Source organism: Calonectris borealis, chromosome 25 (genome assembly GCF_964195595.1).
Source record: "Calonectris borealis chromosome 25, bCalBor7.hap1.2, whole genome shotgun sequence".
Lineage (NCBI taxonomy): Eukaryota > Metazoa > Chordata > Aves > Procellariiformes > Procellariidae > Calonectris > Calonectris borealis.
In genome coordinates this window covers 1,377,862-1,397,826 of record NC_134336.1, presented here as the reverse complement: position 1 = coordinate 1,397,826, position 19,965 = coordinate 1,377,862, and the positions used below count along the sequence as shown (strand labels likewise).

At 42.3% G+C, this 19,965-nt stretch overlaps 1 protein-coding gene across 4 annotated transcripts in view; it reads left to right on the top strand.

The window, feature by feature from the left end:
- The first annotated feature begins 521 nt into the window (after positions 1 to 521).
- Positions 522 to 19,965, top strand: part of THRAP3 (thyroid hormone receptor associated protein 3) — a 34,925-nt gene continuing 15,481 nt past the window's right edge. For 2 of the 4 annotated variants that reach the window (XM_075173930.1, XM_075173928.1), the window contains exons 1-4: positions 522 to 618; positions 5,837 to 5,902; positions 11,673 to 11,758; positions 19,103 to 19,264. In XM_075173930.1, the coding sequence (XP_075030031.1) occupies positions 19,128 to 19,264 (137 nt within the window). In that variant the 5' untranslated portion in view covers positions 522 to 618; positions 5,837 to 5,902; positions 11,673 to 11,758; positions 19,103 to 19,127. The remainder of the gene's footprint in view (positions 619 to 5,836; positions 5,903 to 11,672; positions 11,759 to 19,102; positions 19,265 to 19,965) is intronic. The other 2 variants (XM_075173931.1, XM_075173929.1) reach the window with 1 other exon arrangement.

The window sequence follows — 19,965 nt, the reverse complement described above, 5'->3', positions numbered from 1 at the left end:
TCATCCTGGCTGCCCTCGCCACACACCAGCAGGCCCCTGCGTGAGAGCTGCACCCTCCCTGGCCTGGCCTGGCCTGAGCCGGGGGCCGGCAGCCGGGCCCTCGGGAGCTGCAACCGGCCCAGCGCAGGTGGGAAAAAACAGGAGCCGCCGCCAGGCGCGGGGAGCTCGGGGCCGCCGGCTGCTCTGCGCCCTCGCTCCCCTCCCGGGCGGGGGAAGCACCGGGGAGCCGGGCGGTGCGGGAGGAGGCTCGGCCCACACCGGAGAAGGGGGAAGGGAGGGTGGGCGGGCGGCCTGCGCCACCGCCACCGCCCAGCGAGGGCCCCTGCCGCCCCCGCCGCCATTTCCGGCCGGGCCCCGCCCCTCCCCGCCGGAAGCCTCGCCCTCTCCGTGGCGCCAGGGGCGGGCTGGGTAGGAGGCGGAAATTACGTAAAACCCGCGCCGAGCCCGCTGGGAGTTGTAGTCCGCTTGGCGCTGCCAGCCAATGAGCGCGACGGGGGGCCGGACTGCGGCTCCCGGCAGCACCCGCGGGCGGGCAGCGGGCGGGCGCGAAGCGGAAGTGCGTGAGGAGGAGGTGGAGGCGCCTGGCTGCTGAGGAGGCCGCGGGCGGAGCGGGGTCCGGTGAGTGTGAGTAGGCCCGGCCCGGCCCGGCCCTCCGCCGCCGGGCTCTTCTCTTCTCTTCCCCTTTCCCACTCCCGCCGCGCACCGAGGGCTCTCTGCGGCCGCGCCGCCCACCCCGGCCGGGCCTTGCCTCCCCGCTTCCCGGGCCTCGGCGCGGCGCTGCCCCCCCCGCCCCCCGCCACGTGCCGGGCGCGGCCCCGCGGCCCCCCCGGGCGGGGCTCGAATGCGGCGCGGGGCGCTCCCGAGGCCCGGCCCGAGCGGGGTCTCGTGGCTGGGCCGGGCTGGGCCTCGCGCCGCCTCCTCGCGTCCCCGTGGCCGGTTGGGGCCGGCGCGGGCCTGTCCCCGGAGGCTTCCCTTGTCCCGCTCCGGCCCGGCCTGTCCCCGGAGACTGATACTCCTGTCTCGGCCCAGCCCGTTCCTGGAGGTTCCCGTCCTTCGCCCGGGACTCTGGGCCCCGTCCCCGGAGATTTCTCCCCCGCTTCGGGCCTTCGCCCTGTCCCCGGAGGTTTCCTGCCCTCGCCGGGATCACGGCCTGTGTCCGGGGTTCCCGCTACGGCGCGGGAAGCGCTGCCTGTATTCCCGAGGGAGGCGGCCGGGGGCGCTGGGTCTGGGGGGAGCGGCAGCTTGCAGCGGTAGCAGCTTGTCCGGGCCGCAGCCGTAAACCCGTGAGCTGGGGTTGAACCCCCCGATGGTGTGTAGCTCTCGCAGGGCTCACGCACCAGCGCTATCCACCGTGTGCTTCTCGGTGCAGCAGGATGGATTTGCTCACTCTGCATCTTCTTGTTTAAAAGTGAAGTTTGGTAGAACCTCAGGTAGATGCGGTGGAATAGGCTTTGCAGTGGCGCAGAGGCATGTGTGAGCCCTGAATCTTCATTTTCACCCAGCTGATGAGAACTTGTTTCCCTAACTCTTGTTGTTTTGGGGAGGTTAATGTGTTTGAGGTTTCTATAAATATATGTCAAAGTCTCCACAAGGTAATTGTCACTGTAATTGCCTCCTGAATGGCTTTTTGAGTGTGTTTATGTGCCAGAAAGTGACGTGATGCATTTGGAATAAGCAGTACTCCGTGTAGCAGCCTTGGGAGGCGCAGGTTCACTTCTGTTTGCTCGTGTGTGTGAGGACTCCGTAGATGTGGAGTGGGTGGTGGTGTGTGTGCGGCAGCATTTCCTCAGGACTTGTCAGAGGTGGGGAGTTGTTCTTGTTTTTTAAGTATACAGTGATGTGTCTGATGCTGTAGTATAAAAACAGATTTGTTCATTGAAATAAACAATATTAAAAACTTTTGAAAAACATTGTAGGTTGTCTTATAGCTGATGGGTGGAAGGAAAAGAGCCTTTATCTGCTGCTTCTGCGGTAATGTCAGCACAGAGTGCGTCTGTAAGAGGCTGCAGGGTCACATCAGCAAATGGACATTTTCAGGATGCTCTTTCCTAAGAGCATAGACAATTAAATAATCCAATTACTCTCTGCAAAGGACTCTTGCAATATTCCTTCCTGCTAGTAGCAAAGGCAGGAAGTTATGTCAATGTTTATGATAAGGCCAATGTGACATTTTAGGTGTGTTTTTAATGTGCCTTTTGTGTGGACGCTGCCCTCGAGTGCTGTGGCTGAAGAGGAGATCTGTTCTTTGGGTTTGTATTGCATAACCTGATTTCCATTCCTTTAAAAAGATATGTTTTGAAGCTTAGCCTCTCAGATTGCCTTTAAGGGAGTATATTGTAGAGACAGAAAAAATGAGTATTTAGACACAACAGTGCCTTCTCCTGCAGCATTTAGCAGTTTGTCTATATACTTGCTCTGGCACTTCGCAGGTGCCCAGCACAGAGTGAGGAAATGGCTGACTTTGTGAACTGCGTTATTAGTTACACAATCTAACAGCAGGTAAGAGGATAAAATAAGGCAGTTATTGTAGAGGGCTGTCTAAAATGCTCGTTCTTCTGACATAGGATCCTCTGTAGAGGACCTTGTGATTATGTCTAAATTTTCTTTGTATCCTGCTATATATTTTTGTTTCGGATCCTCCCTACTGTGAATGAGTTGTTCCTACTTTAGCAGGAACAGGGAGGGGCACATACAAGAAGTCAATTTTAAGAGTTATCTTTGAAGTCCTTAAGAAGCTGACATTGCCGGTTAAAAATGCTGCTCCCGAGGCAGCACTCCAGCAGATAGGCCTTAGCGTCCCGAGATGTCTTTCCAAAATTGGTGTTGATTACACGTGAGAGTGTGTGATTGTAAATGACACGATCTCAGCGCAGGGGGTTTGCAGAGTTCTGGAGTGTGAACGGACGGCTGCAGCGTTGCACCATTCCCCTCCAGCTGCAGTTCCTGCCCGTGGGAAGGAGGAAGGCGCAGGGCAGCGTGCTGTCACTGGCAAGGGTGCGGGAGGCCTTGCCACCTGCTAACTCAAATGCCCGCGTTTTTACATCCTTTTTTGTCCAGGGGTCAAAAGGTGAAACCTTTTACCTGCAAGTTTACTGTAAAGAAACAACCTGGCCGCAGTAAGGAGGCATCTATAGCATAGTCCACCTGTTATCTTTTTGAGGTGCTTGCTGTAAGTGCATTAGGGTAGCAGCAGATCTAGCTGCCCTGCAGTGTGTCTGTACGTGTGTTGGCAGTGGCAGGTGTGTGTTGCGATGAATCCATGCCCATGTTCTGCGAGTAGATCTTTGTCTGCAGAAGTCATGCCTGTGTTTCTGCTGAGTTATGCTCTGGTGTCTTGCTGCTTTTTTCCTTCCTTGCTAATTCCATGTCTCTCTGCGAGCTCTGTATCTCTGGAAAACAGAGTTCTGCTCTTAGTGCCTCAATAAGTGCTGTCCAGAAAGAGGTTTTCCTGTGTGCTGGGATTTCAGAGCAGCCGTGTGCCCCTGACCTTAACTTCTTAACTTCTAACTCTTGTTTCGACAAAAGTAAGGTTTTGGGATGTGTATTGTAAATTAAATGGGTGTTCTGCTATTAGGGTTATGATACTACAATTTAGCTCTCTGCTGGTTTCCCCAGTTTATTTAAACCAGGAAGCTTTGTAAACTATTTAAGAAAATAGTCACTCGGGTCAAGCCAGGCCTGTGCCTTGTGGATTCACGGGTGAGGTGTTTGAGATGGACATGCTGCAGAAAAGCTGGTGAACACCTTCTAAGATGGTTGTTGCTGTTAGAAAACAAAAACATTACAGGTATAAAACACCAGGATATAAAACAGGTGACAATCCATGCAAGTCAGCAGATGTAATTTTTTTTTCTTAACTTGCTCCCACTTTCTCTACTGTAAAAGAAATCTTGCTTTGAGAGACCTAGGAAGTACTGAGCTGGACTGGTTAAGCCTGAAGATGCTTTTCATTGTAAGACTGTGGTATTCCCTTTGTAGTTTTATCACTAGCTCCCTAAAAGAATAGTGCAGTCTTGCCAGAAGCTTGATTTTTTTTTTTTTTTCCAGCTCACTTGGCCTTGTCTTTGCAAAATGACAGTTTGCCGTGTCGGAACTTGTTAATTGTTTAAGCAGCTACATAGCCCTTGAACTTTTTTCCATATCTGGAAGAGTTTACAATATACTGAGCTGTGTTTAATGGCTGCATGTGCCAATACAATAACGTGGTTTTTGGGTTGTATGGTTTCCTCTGAATTACGATGGTACAGAGAGTTCCTCTGTGTGGCAGGATTCCTGCTGTATATTTAGCTGTGTAGTTTAGGCCACGGGCATTGAAAGAGAGAGGAATAGTGTTGTTAATTGCAAAAGGAGTTCTGGCTCTCTGCAAAGCTTGTGCAAGGTAGCCCTGCAAGGCTGTATAAACAGCTAACGGTAGGCATTGGGGTTGTGCTGGCTTAGCGTGTGCTTAGTGTATCTCTTATTTCTGTGCTTTGAACTGACCACTGTTCCTGTACTGGTAGACTGTTGGTCAGCAAACACTTACTGCTGGGCAAGCCTGGGAGCATGGCTTAAAACTGCTTTGTGGGTTTCTGTAATGGGCCCCAAGATGAGGAGAAGGTGTTAGATTTAGCACAAGAGCTCATCTTGTCTCCTCTGTTCCTGCTGGAGTCATGCCGAAGTGGTGCCTGGGAACAAGTAGGTGCCATTTTGTTTCTGGATGACAGGCTGGGTTTGTAGGTCTGGAGTCTCTCTTACCACAAAGGAAAATACCTTCCCCTCTTCACAGTGAAACAGAGCATTAGCAGAGGCTAAATGATGGAGGTAGTCACTGCTATTAGGTTTGAGAAAGTTAAGAGTTCCTGCTTAATTTAGCTTTATCACGTCAGAGCTATGAATAGTAAAATCATGGGATTACATTTCATGCCAGCTGAGAATTGTGTTTGTGCTGTTTCACTCCATGGTAACCGGAAGCTGTCGCATCCATTAAAAAAAAAAAAAATGGCACACAAAGATGACACCCAGCCTCGCTGCGGGAATGCTGGAGTGCTGCGTCCTGGGGGGGTGTCATTTCCTACCCAAGGAAGAGTTTTCTGTCAATGCCCTTTTTTCCTATCACACATGAAAATACTTCCTACATTTCTCCCCTGTTATATGAGAATGAGGCCTCTTTGCAAAGCCCTGCTCATAGCTACTACTCCTTTGACACAAGAGCAAATGGACTGCTCATAATTTCATCTCCAAATTTGTCACCCGGCCATTTTTAGCCTGTCGTGATTTACAGCGTAAGGTAGCTGTACAAAACCCAAAAAAGCCCCTGCCGTAATGCGAGGGGTGCTGTAGCTTGCACAGCTAGCCAGTGTATGTCCTCCCTGCTGCTGCCTGCATTTCTCTTTTACCTTTGGTTGAGTGAAAGGAAGAAAGGAAAGCTTGGCAAGTAACCCCACAGGTTTCTCTGTTCTGAGAGCACAAAAGGTGGTGGCTTGGGGGGCGTGGGGGGTGTTAAGCTGAAATTCTGTTCTCAAGAGAATTAGGCTCAGTATTAATGATGTTAACTTGTGCCTTAACAGAGGGCTGTACACATGATATCTTGTGGCGGTTGTCTACCTGATTATTTCAGGCCTTGTGCATCTGTGTAAATTATTACAGTTAATTGCTCCTATAGGGCTGTGGATGAGATTGATTTCCTGAGTTAAGGATCTGTGTATGCACTATCTGCTTAGATTAAGTAATTCTGGCAGCCTTTTTTTACTGGGAAATGGTGCCAGGCTAAAATCAGAATCCTTTCCTATGCTTGTAAAATGTGAGGATTTGCCAGTATGTTGGTGGGTTTAAATTTGATTTTCCCTTTTTTACTTAGGTGAGAATTCAATCGCTTCTAATAAAGCAGTATTCAGAAACATAATTGATGGGAGACTTATACAAGGTATGTAAACACAGCACTGAAAACTGTTTGAATAAGCTTATTCCATACATACAAGATTTCTGTGGACAAGCATTTACCTCTGTTTCGTAGCCTAGCAGAGTGTAGGGGTAGCCTGTTCTGATGGCTTGTGCTTACACTAACTCCATGATTTAATTTTTTTTAAAAGAACTTTTAATGTTATACCAAGTCATGGAAATCCTTTTCCTTGTTTTCCCCTGCGGTAATGAGATTCAATTTAAGGTAGAGATAAATCAAGCGCTGGCTTGCAAATAAATATGTGAATGGTTTTGCTTTTTGCAGCTTATAAATGAAAGTTGCTGGAGCTTGTTCATAGGTTAAATGTGTGAAGAGTAGTAATCCTTTAGGACAGATTCAATTTTGGCTATAACTGTACTGTGTATTTCAGAAGATATTCTGAAGAGCCCCAGATTCAATTGTTTTTTACATTACTTGCTGTTTCTTTGGAAGCATAACTTCCACATTTTTGTAAGTGCATTATGGTCACTCTAATGAAGGAAATACTAGTGTGCAGAGTCTGCTGGTTTGCAGACTGCAGTGACCTGAGAGGGTTGAAAACTTCACTGGAGGTCACATTTCATTCTTACATTGCTGCATGGGGAAGTAGCACGATAACTTCAATTATGCACATTTGAATTCTTTTGGTTAACTGATTTGTGAATAGTTTTCTTATGTAAAGTAAATTGGACCAGTTCTTGCTTCTCTTGGGGGTTCTGAAACTACAGGCACAAGGATTCACAGACCCCAAACAGTTTTGACAAGGTTCAGTTCACATCCAAAAACTGCTCAAAATAGTAGGGCTGCACTGTGAGGAAGCCATTAGTTTTGAGAAAGATCTGATTTTTCTACTTGCCTGTTCCTAGGTTGTGTAAGTTTGGAAGCAAAAAGCTGATGAAATAGGTTTTCCCTTTTTTTTTTTTTTAATTGTGGATGTTTTTCTTCTGTGTTTAACAGAAAATCCAGCTGCCTGACTTTTGTAACAAAAACATCCCGATTTCTAATCGGCTTTTCCTTGGATTTGTTTTCTTTGAGCTCCCTGTCACCAAACTGTTTGAATAACAACATAAGACTTTTTAAGTTCAAAGATATATTAAATAGTTTTTAGCCAAGTAACTAGTGTAAGAATTAAAGTCACCAATTGGTATTTATAGCTGGTCAAATTATTTGGAAAGGGTTGTTCAGCACTGCAATCTGCAGAATCAGTCCTTTTCGGAAGAAGCTGTAAATAGTCTTCCAAGCATTCTGTAGAACCTGCTTCTAATTATCTGAAACAAGGGCTGGAGCTCGATATTAAACTTCTTGAGGGATTAGTTTAATTGTGTGAAAACCCAAACATGCTTGGAGGAAAATCTTAGTTTTGAAAGTATATAGACTAGAGAGAAATTGGAACTGCTGTTGACAAACTAGTGCTTCTCTTGCCATGGCAGAATAATCTGAACTTTTTTTTTTCCCCCAAGCGTGTTTGGCATGTGTTAAAGTAGAACACACTGTTTTGGTTTGGGTTTTTTGTTGGTTTTGTTTTTAGCAATGTTGTCCAGGAAAATTTTTGTTGAGGAGGTTGGTAGGTGTAGTTGTAGGCTTTAGTTTAACTTGTGTCGTTAATCTCTTGAAAACGTACACTGGATACCTGATCTAGAAAGAGGAATTGTTCTGCTTTTTGTTACCCTAATGAAATTTGAACTGGATGATTAGAAATAGCATTTTAATTTGCAGTCCACCAGGCTGGCAGTGGGAGCTATGCAGGTGGTTCTTTTTTCTTCCCCTTAAGTGTTCTGTTGATATCAAGAGCGTACTTAATTTTTGGTGCAAGACCAAACCTTAGCTTGAAAAGGAAGAATCAAGTAGAAAGTGAGATTATTAGACTTTGATTTCTGAACTAGCAAGGCCAGTGTGTGCTTTCTGTACTCTGTACGTTACTGCTGGCACTTCCAGTGTGCTCTGACATGTAGATAGCTGCAATTTTTTTTCCACTTCAAGTAAGTTCACAGCAAAATCTTGTGCAGCTGCAGTACAAAGCTTGCTGGGAAATAGATTTTTACATAGCTGTCATGCATAGCAAGGTTGATCTGTCATGCTTCTGGGCTGCTCTTTTAGAACAGGAACTTTAGTTCAGTATATTGATGGTTGTCAAACTTCACTGATTTAGGAATATTATTTTCAACTTTTAATCTAATGTAGGAATTTGTGATAGACTGCTACGGTCATTATTTTGATTTGCTCTTTGGTAAAACGTAGATCTGGGAGCTGCAAGGGAAGAGCAGGTGTTCGTGCGAACCATGTTTGGGTTGAAGGGAGGCGGGTTTCGGGGTGTTCTCTGGCTGTGTCCCTCTGCCAGTGCGCTGCGATCCCCGCAGCAGCCTCAACAGGTGCAAGTGCAAAGTGCTGCTTGGACTGCAGATCCTTCCAGGGAATTAATGCGCAGTATGAAAAATACCCTTTTGGGGCACTTGCTGCAGAAAAAAAAAGAATAGCTTTTCTATTCTTTGCCAGGTATGTATCTAGTAAACAAAGATTGCTCTGATTTGACACTGGTGTCAGGATGCTTCTACTAAGTGTATTGAGCCTGAGTGCAAGAGGAAGTACTAAGGACCAAATTTATTACAGTTCTACATGTGTTTTTACATTAGTCCCGTAGCTCATGTTTGGCTTATTTAACCAGTTTGTTCATATCGGTGTTATTTGGTGGTCAAGTAGCAATTTGGTATTGGACATAGTACAACTCTTATTCTGTAGGTAGATAGTTAAATTGAAACAAGATCATACTGAAATTAATTTTAAAAGATGCTGACAGTTGTTAGTTACTGTTGTGTTTTATTTAACACTTTTTATTTCCTATTTTATTTTGTCATTGTGCCTTAACTAATACTTGGCAGTTCTTAACAGCGGTATTCTTACCTAAGTCTTCTGACATATCTACAGATGCCACTTACCACCTCTGCTTCTCTGGGAGGCAGGTGAATTAAAATGCACAGAAATGGTGATTTTTACAGGGTTGTGAATGACAAGATCATGTATAGGCCTGGATTTTTAATTGCTTGATCAGATTTTCTGCCTCTGTTAGGCCCAGATTTAGGTGATTAATACTGTTTAAGTTTATAAGTAGCTGATTTCTTATTTTCAGTGCTTTCAAAAAGAACACAATGCTGACATTTCTGTTCATGTCAGCATTTTCCAATGTCTTTGATATCTTTGTAGAGTTGGGATATAGGGTCAATCAGCAATAAATAATTTTTATCATCTGGGGTTTTAAGTTGTAAAGAGGCAGTTTCTTGGACAAAGGCTGCCACAGTTTATATTGATGTAAGCCTTTCAGGTATCTTATCCAAATGTTAAAAAGCTTGTTTTGTGGGAAATGAAACTGTTTTTTTGCTATGTAGTTCTGTGACTTTTTTTTGTAAGTGTATTTTTGTAGTGATTGCTGTTGCCTTATTATATAGAGTACACTTTTGTAAGACATTTTGTAGGTTGTTTTTTTTTTTTTTTAGAATTAACTAATCTTTTTCGGCTTCTGGAGCTCAGGATTATGAATTCTAGAGCTGGCTGAAGGAGAATGATTTTTTTTTTTTCTTCTTTTTTTTTTTTTCCCTTCTTCCTTCTCTGATAATGAAGGCTGTTGTGAGCAAATACAGTAGCAGTTCAGCTGTTTCTCCCAAACTGAATGTTTGTGCTAGCAAACATTAAATGGATGACAAGATGCCCAAGCAGGAATGTTTTCTCTAATGAGGTGCTATCTTGTTTGCTTTGGGTTTTGCAGGAAAAGAAACCGTAACAGTTTCATTAAATGCTGGCCAGAAAGGAACAAGTAAATTTTTGTTTTCCGACCGCAATTATATAGAGCTTTCTACAAATGTTTTTAGAAAATACTAGTATTTTCAAGTTAATGTTTTGTAAACACTGTGTAATAAACTGAAACTACTGTAACGAGTTTGGCAGCACTGTGCACACTTCTAAGGTATGTACATAAGCCATTTCACTTGTTTCCAAATATTCTTAGTGTTTATGCTCAGTGTATTATAGACAGATATGAAGACAAATAAACTGCTTCTTTTGGTAGGGACATATCTGCTGTGTTTTTCTCTCTAAGCTGGCAAATTGTGGTGCTACGTGGTATAGCAATCCTCGATGACATGCTTGAGATGGAGTTATTTCAGCTGTAACATTTTGTTAGATGGCTTTTCTGTACAGGGCTGTGGTGGTTCTGTTCTGCTTTAACATCTGTGAAAGGTCTGAAATAATGATGAGTACCGCTTGAAAGACTTCAAAAAAAGGAGTGGAAGATGGAAAGAGACAGTCATAAGTAATACAGGCCAGTTGGAAATAGGAAACAAATTCCTGGAAAAAGGCATTGTGAAAACTAGAAATGTTCTACATTTGACCCATGTCTTGGCATATAGAAATGTTCTTTACAGTGTTCTGCAATACGAAACTCCTGGACTATGATTTCTGCTTCAGCAGAGAGTGTTGAGCACGTTTCCTACTTTCCTTTCCATATCTGGAAGAAAGGTTAGCTGTTCTTGCTTGTTGTGTGTTGTCTTGCTTCATTTTTTTGTAGTAGTGCTCTAAATATGAAAACAGTATTCTTCTACAAAAGATAATTCAGCCAGCTTTTTATCTAGGTAACACCTGTGTGCAGCGGATTGTACCAAAAGTTTGTGGTAACGTTGGTGTTTGAGGAATAGGCAAAAAACCAAACAAAACCCAAGTGTTTTATAACAAAGCAAGAAAAAATGGTTATGGCAATTTTTTTTTTCTGGTAGCCACTGTGAAAGGCTGAATGTCAAAGATCTTTGTGAGGTAAAAGGCAAGATTTCTGTCTTTCATGGACATTTAGATGGATGGACATGACAACAGTAAAAATAAAAAAAAAAAGTCTGTGGTGTGATGTTCTTTACTTGGCTTTTTTCAAAGATTGGTAAGCATGATTTAGAAAACACTAAACCTTGCAATACAACCTTCCCTTTTGGGTGAGAATAGGACTTAATTGCCATTTCAGAGAAAGTATACTCTTCAAACCTTTTTTCAATGAAGTAAACAGAAGAAATGAATAGCTTTAAGCAAGTTTATTTTATGGTTGAACACAGAGTAAATTACATTCCTGCTGTTAGATCAGGGGTTTAGTAACATGGAGTAATTTATGAGGTTGTGTTTACTGTTGTTCTCTTTTTTAAAACTTACACCCCTCTAGCAGTGCATGGAAGGATACTGGAATGTAATTGTAGACCTGTCAAAACAGCTCACAGTGGACTGGTGGCACCCTTTGAAGATGGCGATACGCTGATTGATGAATTTGTCAGGAAAACAGTTGTTTCTCTTGGCTTGTGGATTCTCTTTAACGATACAGGAAAATACTTAGTCCTGAGTCCAGTAAGACCATACAAATGAGCTGAGAGAAATTACTTCAATACGGCTGTACCGATGTAATGACAGCGATTAGTATGTATGTAACAGGAGATGGGATGGGGGCAGGGGAGGTGGAGGAAGGAAGGAATAAGTAGACTTACAATTCTGAAAGCTTGAATAAACATTCCAGAAACTACGTTCTTCATAAAAGTACATGAAAGAATTCATGGTGAAGTGGGCGATGAGCTTCTGCAACGTATGCTCTCTGTTGAAATACTTAAGACGTGATGAACGTTTTGGGTACAGCACTGGATGATAGCTTAAGTAAGCTAGGCTCCTGTTGATCATTGGTGGCAGTAAGTACGACAATGTACGTACAAAGATGCTTCAATGCATTTTCTTCTCATTTCAGGCTTGCTTCCTGATTTCGTAATTGACTAAGCTGAGACAGTGAAACCTGATTGTTGAAGGGTGCAAGCTGTGAACCTGCTCGAGCAGGTAGGCACACAATAGAAAAGAAAATCTTCAAAAGTGGTAAAACTGCCTGTCTTGGGATTTGGAATATACCTTCTTGTATCCCTTTTATCCTGCGCATACTGCAGGTTAAACTGTATCAATTGAATTCTTTTTTCATTGTTAATGTTGCTGTGCAAAAAGGACTGTACAGGTTTTGAAGAAAAAACTCAGCCTCGTATCTTGGAAAGATTTGGCTTGTCTTTCCAAATAGCTGGTAAATATAAGGGTAAAATAGAACAATTTTGTGAAATAATCTTGATTGTCCTGGAAGAAGTAGTACCTACTTTTTTTTTTAATGCTGCGTTGAGTGATTTTTTGGATTTACACCCTGGTGGCTTTTGGGAGAAAAGGAGTCCTTCCCCCTGTATACTTTAATTGGCCAGATTATTAAATGTCATACTGATTTAAACTGTTAAACCTCCATATTCCCTGCCCCCTCCCCCCAAACATTTGTTCTTTTGCTGAAGTGTTGCAGTGATTTCAATCAGGGGCCGTAAAAGTTCTCCTTAACTATTCTGAATAATTAAATTCTGAAGCTTTGGTAGCTAGTGGAAGTATACTGCAGTAAGAGACTCTTGACTCTTGACTTTTTTCCATTGCTGTGGAGCAGAGTTGAGCTGTTCTTTTGAGTTCTGCCAAGGGGCTTAGAACATGTAAAACATTAACTTTCCTGACACTGTTTCATGACAAAACTTTGTCTTCTGGGCAAAGTCCATTGTGGTGGCATAGTAGAAGCATTTGCTCTTCCATTGTTTTCACTTATTTGAGTGGTATGATGGATTGCCATGAGGATTTAGAAATGGACAAGACAAACTTTGCTTCTTGAAACAGCCTCCAAATTTTAGGAAACACTTATTTTGAGAGTGAGAGGTTTCCAGGCTGTTGGTTCTCCATCTCAAAACCCTCCTTATTTGTGAGTAGGGCTCATATGAATGGGGTCACAGAATTGGTCTGGATTAAAAGTATTGTAAAACAGAACATTTGTAACCTCTGTCATGAAAGAGATTAAGTTTAGAATGTAGATGAACAATTCATTGTATTGGCAGGATGGGAACTTTCTACATGGGCCTTGTTGCTAAGGTAGTAATTAGTCAAACTGCGCATCAACAGAAATATCCTCAGTCAGAAACATCTGTGTTAGTTTTTGTTCTACTTCTTAAAGAAGTAGAAATGGATCTCTGCAGAATACCGGCCACAAAGGTTACCATTAAGCATCAAAGAGGGTTGACTCTGGCCTTTGCTTTCAATTGGTAGATGACTTGAGTTGCCTACAGTTCACAGTATGGGTCCTATTTGGATAAGATTCTTACAAGCCAGGCATTTATTGCTTTTTCTTTGTAGATGTTAAAGATTCACAACAGTTTGTAAAGACAAAAGTCTTGTAGTTCTTGACCAGAACTCATTCTCTACTGCGTTAGCCTTCTTTGTGAGAGTTTTCCCTTTCTGAATGGCACTGTTGGTACAGTGGCAAAAAAAAAGTTATCTTAAAGCAGCCCGAGAACTTCCCGAATGAAGTGGCATGTATAAATATTACTAAAACTACATGCGGAACTGATCAGCCTGTGTTGCCTGCTTTCCTTCACAAGAAACAGGTTTGAAGAGTTCCAGGTGTATGCCTTTGGGGTCAGGGTGGGAAATCTTTGATGCCAAGAAGGGGATATAAGTAATGTGGCAATGTTCCCCTGTGAGAAATCAAATTCACTGATTGCTATCAAAGGCTTTTACAACTCGAGCAAACCCTCTGCCTTTACTTTCCATAAACTATGGAAGAAGGATTCAAAACAGTTCACTCCAGTAAGAGATGTTTGCCAGTTTGAGTCTTACTGTTCATTGAAGCTTTGGCGGTTGCTCATTTTCAAACAAGACTGAACTTTACACCTTTGAGTTGGTGGTGCTCACAGCACATGGGAGTTTGCAGATTTTCATGTTTTCTGCAGAAATGTACACATTTCTTAGAATAAGAATAAAAAAAAAATTATAATGCTTAATAATTTGCATTGGCAATGTACTTTAAGCAGACTAAACAGCTAGCTGTTGGATTGACTATTTCTTTCACTGACCAACTTCAGTGATTTCAGATCTGGCTTGGAGAAAACAATTTTAAATCTGTGTGGTATGACTGAATTTAGCAAACTAATTTGAAATACAAATTGTTTCTTCAGACTTGGTATGTGTTGAATTATGAGGTACGTTATACCATGTAATTTTATGGCACCTAAACAGGCTGTGAAGTGTCTGTTTTCCAATAGGGTAATACCTTACCAGAACTTTTAAACTCTGCACACTCAGGATCAGTGCTGATATTTTTGTGAGTCTATACTACTTGGGAAGATATGCTGGACAGCTTACAGTTGGGTCTTCAGAAAAGACAAACCAAAAAACAATTTTGAAAATTCCTGGCAGTGTTTCCAGGAGCACATACCCTCCAGATGCGTGCAGTCACGCTCATCTCTGCTGGGGATGAGACCTGGATCAGGCAGCAGGGGTCAACCGTGTCCCTTTCAAGGTATAGGTGGAGCCAGTGTCATGGGAACGCAATTCTGTAGCTGTGAGCAGGAAAGAAACCTCTGGCAGAGCAGATTGCTAACGACAAATCTCCATAGCACTGTGTAAATGCTTCTACTGCAGTCCCCACTCAGGACCAGACACGTTTTACCTTCCAGTGTTTTGAAAAGCAGCATCCCCCTGTGAGGTCTGAGGCTGTATGCGTGTGTGCGCTTTGGGGGCACAGCATCATGTTCAGTGGAAAAATATAAACAGTAAGGTAAGTGAGCAGCCACCGCTGCTTTCACAGTTTGCCTTTGCTTCATTTACAGGTGCCTCTTTAAAATCAGAGTGATCCTTAAGATGTTTTACAAGAATAGATTCTTTCAGAACAGTTTTTTTGCTTACCAGCTGTATTGGATCTGGCTGAGATGGAGTTAATTTTCCCCATAGCAGCCCTCGTAGTGCTGTGCTTTGTATTGGTAGCTAGAAAGGTGTTGATAACACTCCAGTATTTTGGCTGCTGCTGAGCAGTGCTCGCACAGCATCAAGGCTCTCTCTCCCACATTTCCCCTCCTCACCAGTAGGCTGGAGGTGGGCAAGATCTTGGGAGGGGACATAGCCAGGACAGCTTACCCAAACTGACCAAAGGGCTATTCCATACCATATGATGTCCGCTCAGCAATAAAAGCTCAGAGAAAGGAGGAGGAAGGGGGGCATTTGTTATTTATGTTTGTCTTCTGGAACAACTGCTGTGCATGCTGAAGCCCTGCTTCTCGGGAAGTGGCTGGGCATCACCTGCTGATGGAAAGTGGAGAATAAATCTTTTGTTTTCCTTTGCTTCTGCGCGCAGCCTTTTCTTTTGCTATATTAAACTGCCTTTATCTTGACCCACAAGTTTTGTTTGTTTGTTTTAATCTTATTTTCTCCCCCCACCCCTGTCCTGCTGAGGAGGGGAGTGATAGAGCGGCTTGGTGGCACCTGGCGTCCAGCCAGGGTCAACCCACCTCACCAGCTGAACACATTTCATCTGAGTCAGTCATTAACTCTTAGAACAACTAAATGTATATTGCAATAAGTTTACAACTGCAGTGTTAACATAGGGGAGCTGAAATGACTCCAATATTTAGTTTGTTTAACCTTTTGAGTGCTGATAGAGCATAGCAACTCGGTTTCTATTCTAGTAGGAGTTACCTCACATGTTAGGAATGAATCAACTTTAAAAATATTGACAAAGATTAAAAAAAACTTTCTGAGACAAGAGTGCTTTTGGCACACATCACACATACCAAACTAATGTTTGGCTAGTAAGTACTGTGGATCAAAGTAAAATACAAAGACTCTTAAACGGCTCAAAGCAAGTGATACTTTTAAAATCTATTTTGGGACCTTCTCGGGACTTACTGAGAGTTACTGCCACACTTACTCAGCTCGGTCAGTCAGCTCTACCCGTGTGCTTTTTCTTGGAAAATTATTTATTTCAGAAGAGGTGCAACAGAGAAGAGCTGTGGTGAAAGCTGTTTTAATTATATTAGTCTATTAAAATATTTCAAGCACTATGTTCAGTGTAAATAAAGATAACTTACAGATGATAATAAGTTGAAGTGTAGTTTGTTCTTGAACTACAGGGTTGTTATTTAGTAGAGAGCTATCCTGAAATTACACAGTTCATGGGAGGTATTTGTAATCTCTGTTCAGAATGTAGCTTTTTTTCTGGTTTTATTGTATCAAAGCCCCTCAGGATTCAGTTGGGAGCAGCTCTCTGATTCTGAGAGGCAATTTAGATCATCTTCCTATATCTTCTAGTAGTTCCTATTACCATTTGTTTCTTCTGCTTCTCTTCCATGTTTTGGTTTACTGTGCTAAACTTTTGATTGTTTTGGCCAACAGACTAGGAAATGTTGCTGTTTCAACAGGTGTATTTAGTAAACTAAAAGGAAATATTTATAAATGGTCCTTTCACACATTCTTTGCCTGAAGAATGACCATGCATGAGAATGTCTTCGCTTCTTCAGCGGTAGAGCTTTTTGATCTTCATCCCTGGTGCGATTTATTTTTTCCTAATAAAACAGGAAACATTAAAATCTCCCCCCTCTCCCCCCCCCCACTTTCTAGTGTGGAATATATTAAAACACTTCAGTTGAATTGAAACAGCATCTTTAGTGAAAGGGAAGAATGGGAATATGTAACATGATTTTAAAAATAAAAGCCAACTTCCCATTTCTGGAAAGTACTGGCTCTCGTGATGAAGAACGACCCACTTTCCCAGCAGTTGCTCCTGTGATGGGCGTTGTGCTGTTCCTGAAAGTGCCCTGGCAGTAGTTGGAGTATCTGGTAACCATATATGTATTTTGGCTTTGGAGAGCGACTGAAAGTGAAGACATTGCAAGTCAGTACACTGGAATTTGCTTAAAATGGATACAGCAGCAGAAGTACTTGATTGGTTGTGCTTATATACCTAAATGTCTCTATTTTTAATCAGTAGGTGAAAAAAAGGTTAAAGGTGTACTAATACACTTCCTTTTTTCTTTCTGGCTCTTATTCATTAGTCACTTTTGCTATCAACAAAAGTTTGTTGATAACTTTTATGCAATACTCAGTTAATGCAGATTTTGTCTTTACAATCGTTTTCCTAATTCCTAGAGCGATCTTAGTTTTTTCCCTCTTCTAGAATGTGGGCAATGAACATTGTTTCGCAGATGCTCAGGTTTTGCAGTTTGTTGTCAAAATGCCTCTTTGTTCATTTCATGATTTGAGATGCTTTTTAGCCATCGAAATAAATAATTAAAATATCTTGCAGTATGTGATCTCTGGACCATCACAACAATTATTGATGCTCAGTTTTCTCAGGGACTCCATGATCTCATGTACTTGCACAGTGTTTATTTTATTCTCTCGTAGGGCAACAGAGGCCAAGGACTTCTGCTCACTTAAATAGAGCAGATTAAGGGGTCTCAAAAACACAGGCATTTGTGGACTGCTGTATATGTTAAAAACATTGATTAGATTTTTACTATATGATCCTTTGTGGCTCTTGTGTATTTTAAGCTTCTGTAAGTAACGTGAGAGATACGCAATATTTTACTAACTTTGAGGGGACAAAATGTAATTTCTTGTAGAAATTCCTAAATAATTCTGTGAAATGCTAAATAAATCGCTTCTGATGTTGTGAATGAAATCTATGTATTGTTTAAAGAGAGCAGGTTTTCTTCTCAACTTTGTCAGCTACCTCTGGAATTGCAGAGTTCAAATCTTGATACCATCTGCTAATGTGGAATATTCAACAATCCAAACACTTAACTCAAACTAGCCCTTAGTCCCTTTTCCAGCCCATTATCGAAACCTCCAGTTTCTAGGAATGGAAATAAAGGAGACTGGGAATTTAACTGAGGAGCAAGAGAGTGGAGTCCCCTTCCTCCTCGCCAGGTCTGGGGCCAAAGCGTTTTCCATTTAAGCTGAAGAACTATACTGGAACCAATGGGGATTCAAAAGGTGGAGCATATTTTGCAGCATGATCAAGTTTTAAATTGTAAGGAATTTTGTTTATGGCTGGATACAGTGATTAAATAGGTCAACTATTACTACAGTTGAGAAGCACTGTAACGGCTGGACAGAAAAAGCACTAGAGCTTTGCCGACCCATCTCTGGCGTGCTGGGTTTGCTTCCACAGCCCTTCGTGGAAGGGCAGTCACAAAAGGAGGTTGTTTTGGTAGCACGAAGGGGAAAGTTTGTGAAGGTCCCTTTGGAAGCTGCAAAACTGTGTGTTACGCATTTGACTTTTGTGGATACTGACAGGAAGATCTGACCAGCTGAAAGAAACACAGCGTCTTGAATTTTATCAAAATTTGCACCAACCTTCAAACGTGAACAATATGACACTCACCCCTCCTAAGTTAATTACCTTTCCATGGAGATAAGAAATGATGAAAATCCTTTCGAAAATCTTGCTCATTGATACAAAGTTGATGTTTACAAGAGAACAGATCAGGTAGGGTGTAACTGAAACAATTATGTGGTCAAACTGTATTCCCTGAAACATCTTTTAAGGGACACTTTAACCTTTACCTGGATACATGCCTGAAAATAGCGCAGGTAATTCATAATTATAGCTATTTAGAGTCCTTTAATGCTACAACATAATCTCTTCTGTCTCTGTGACTATTTGGAAGGACGTCTGAATTATTTTGGCTGCAACAGAACTCCTCACTCGATGTTACACGCTTGTAATTGATCATAGCAACTGCATAAACTGCACAAGCAGACAGGACACGTACGTCCAGGATTTAACCTGAGCGTTCATAGCGAAGCAGATCTGTGCAAATAGGTGTATATTCATGTATCTTGGATTATCATTTTTGTTCATGATTCCTTCTGAAAATTTAGAGAAGACTTTGGGGGGTGTTTTTCTTTAACAGTAAGCCTTTTTATTTCTTCATTTCTTTAAATCAGTGACAGCGGGCTGCATTGATAGTGATGTGACTGAAAGGAAATGGTTTGTCTCTTTAAAGGTATTCTTGCTTAAGCTAGCAGCATGGCCTCTGCCTGTTCCTGTGTTTTGCATTAACTTGCTGCTTTCAACTGTAGCGCTCAAATTTGTAATTACTTTGGGTTGAAAGCCTTTTATTCTTTTTGCAGATTTCCTCCTTAGACTGAAATAAACCTTCTATTCCGAGCCCAACATCATTCATCTGTTATTAGGCAGCCACTTCAAACATTCATATTTCCAGTCTTATCAAGCTTCATGTCACTCTGTAGTTGTCAGGTTGCCAGATGTTGCCTGTTCTCTCAAATCTGCCACATGACTTCATTTTTCAAATACTTTTATTTCCCTGTTTCCTTCAGGTACAACTGACAGGTGCTTGCAAAGATGTCTAAAACTAACAAATCAAAATCTGGATCCCGTTCTTCCCGGTCGAGGTCTGGATCAAGATCACGCTCACGCTCCTTCTCCAAATCTCGTTCCCGTTCTCGTTCTGTCTCACGGTCAAGAAAACGCAGACTTAGGTAAGTGCATGCAGCTCTGAAGCCAAAGGGTGTAACTGCGTTTTTCCTCTCTGTCCTGTTCAGATGGTTTGTCGCTTAATTCTTTTCCAGGGAAAGACTTTGATTAGATTCTAGGACAGATAGTGTCCTGTGTCTTAGGTTGTTTCCTGCCAACTTGGATTGTTTTGAATTGTGACTGTTTCTCAGCATTGTCAAAATACTTCTTTTGAGCCCTTAATCTGGTCTCTGTAGCATGTTTTTGGTGAACAATAATTTTCTTTTTCTGTGCAGGTCTTTTTCCCCTAATATCAGTACTAACAGATACTCTACAGTTAAATCAGAAGGTGTTTTTGTTAGTATAGCTCATTTGTCAGAGATACAGTCCACAGTGGACTTGTTACAGTTTTTTAGACTGGGCCCTTAGAGAAGACCTCTGTACTTTGTTTTTCCTCAAAGGTATTAACAGAAGCCCGTGTCAAAATGCATGTGGGTTTTTTCCCATGTTCTTCTGCAGTTCTTAATTGCTGCTGTATGTAATGGGATAGCCTATTGTGCTTTTCCTAATGCTAAGTACGCACAGTCTCTGAGATCCAGTTTCCTATATTAAAAGTACTCATGGTTAATGATGGTGTTCGAAATTGCCAAAGCAGGACAAAGTACAAAAAATCATAGCTTTTTATCCTGACCTGAGATTATTTTGAGATTTGAAATGCTTTTGATCA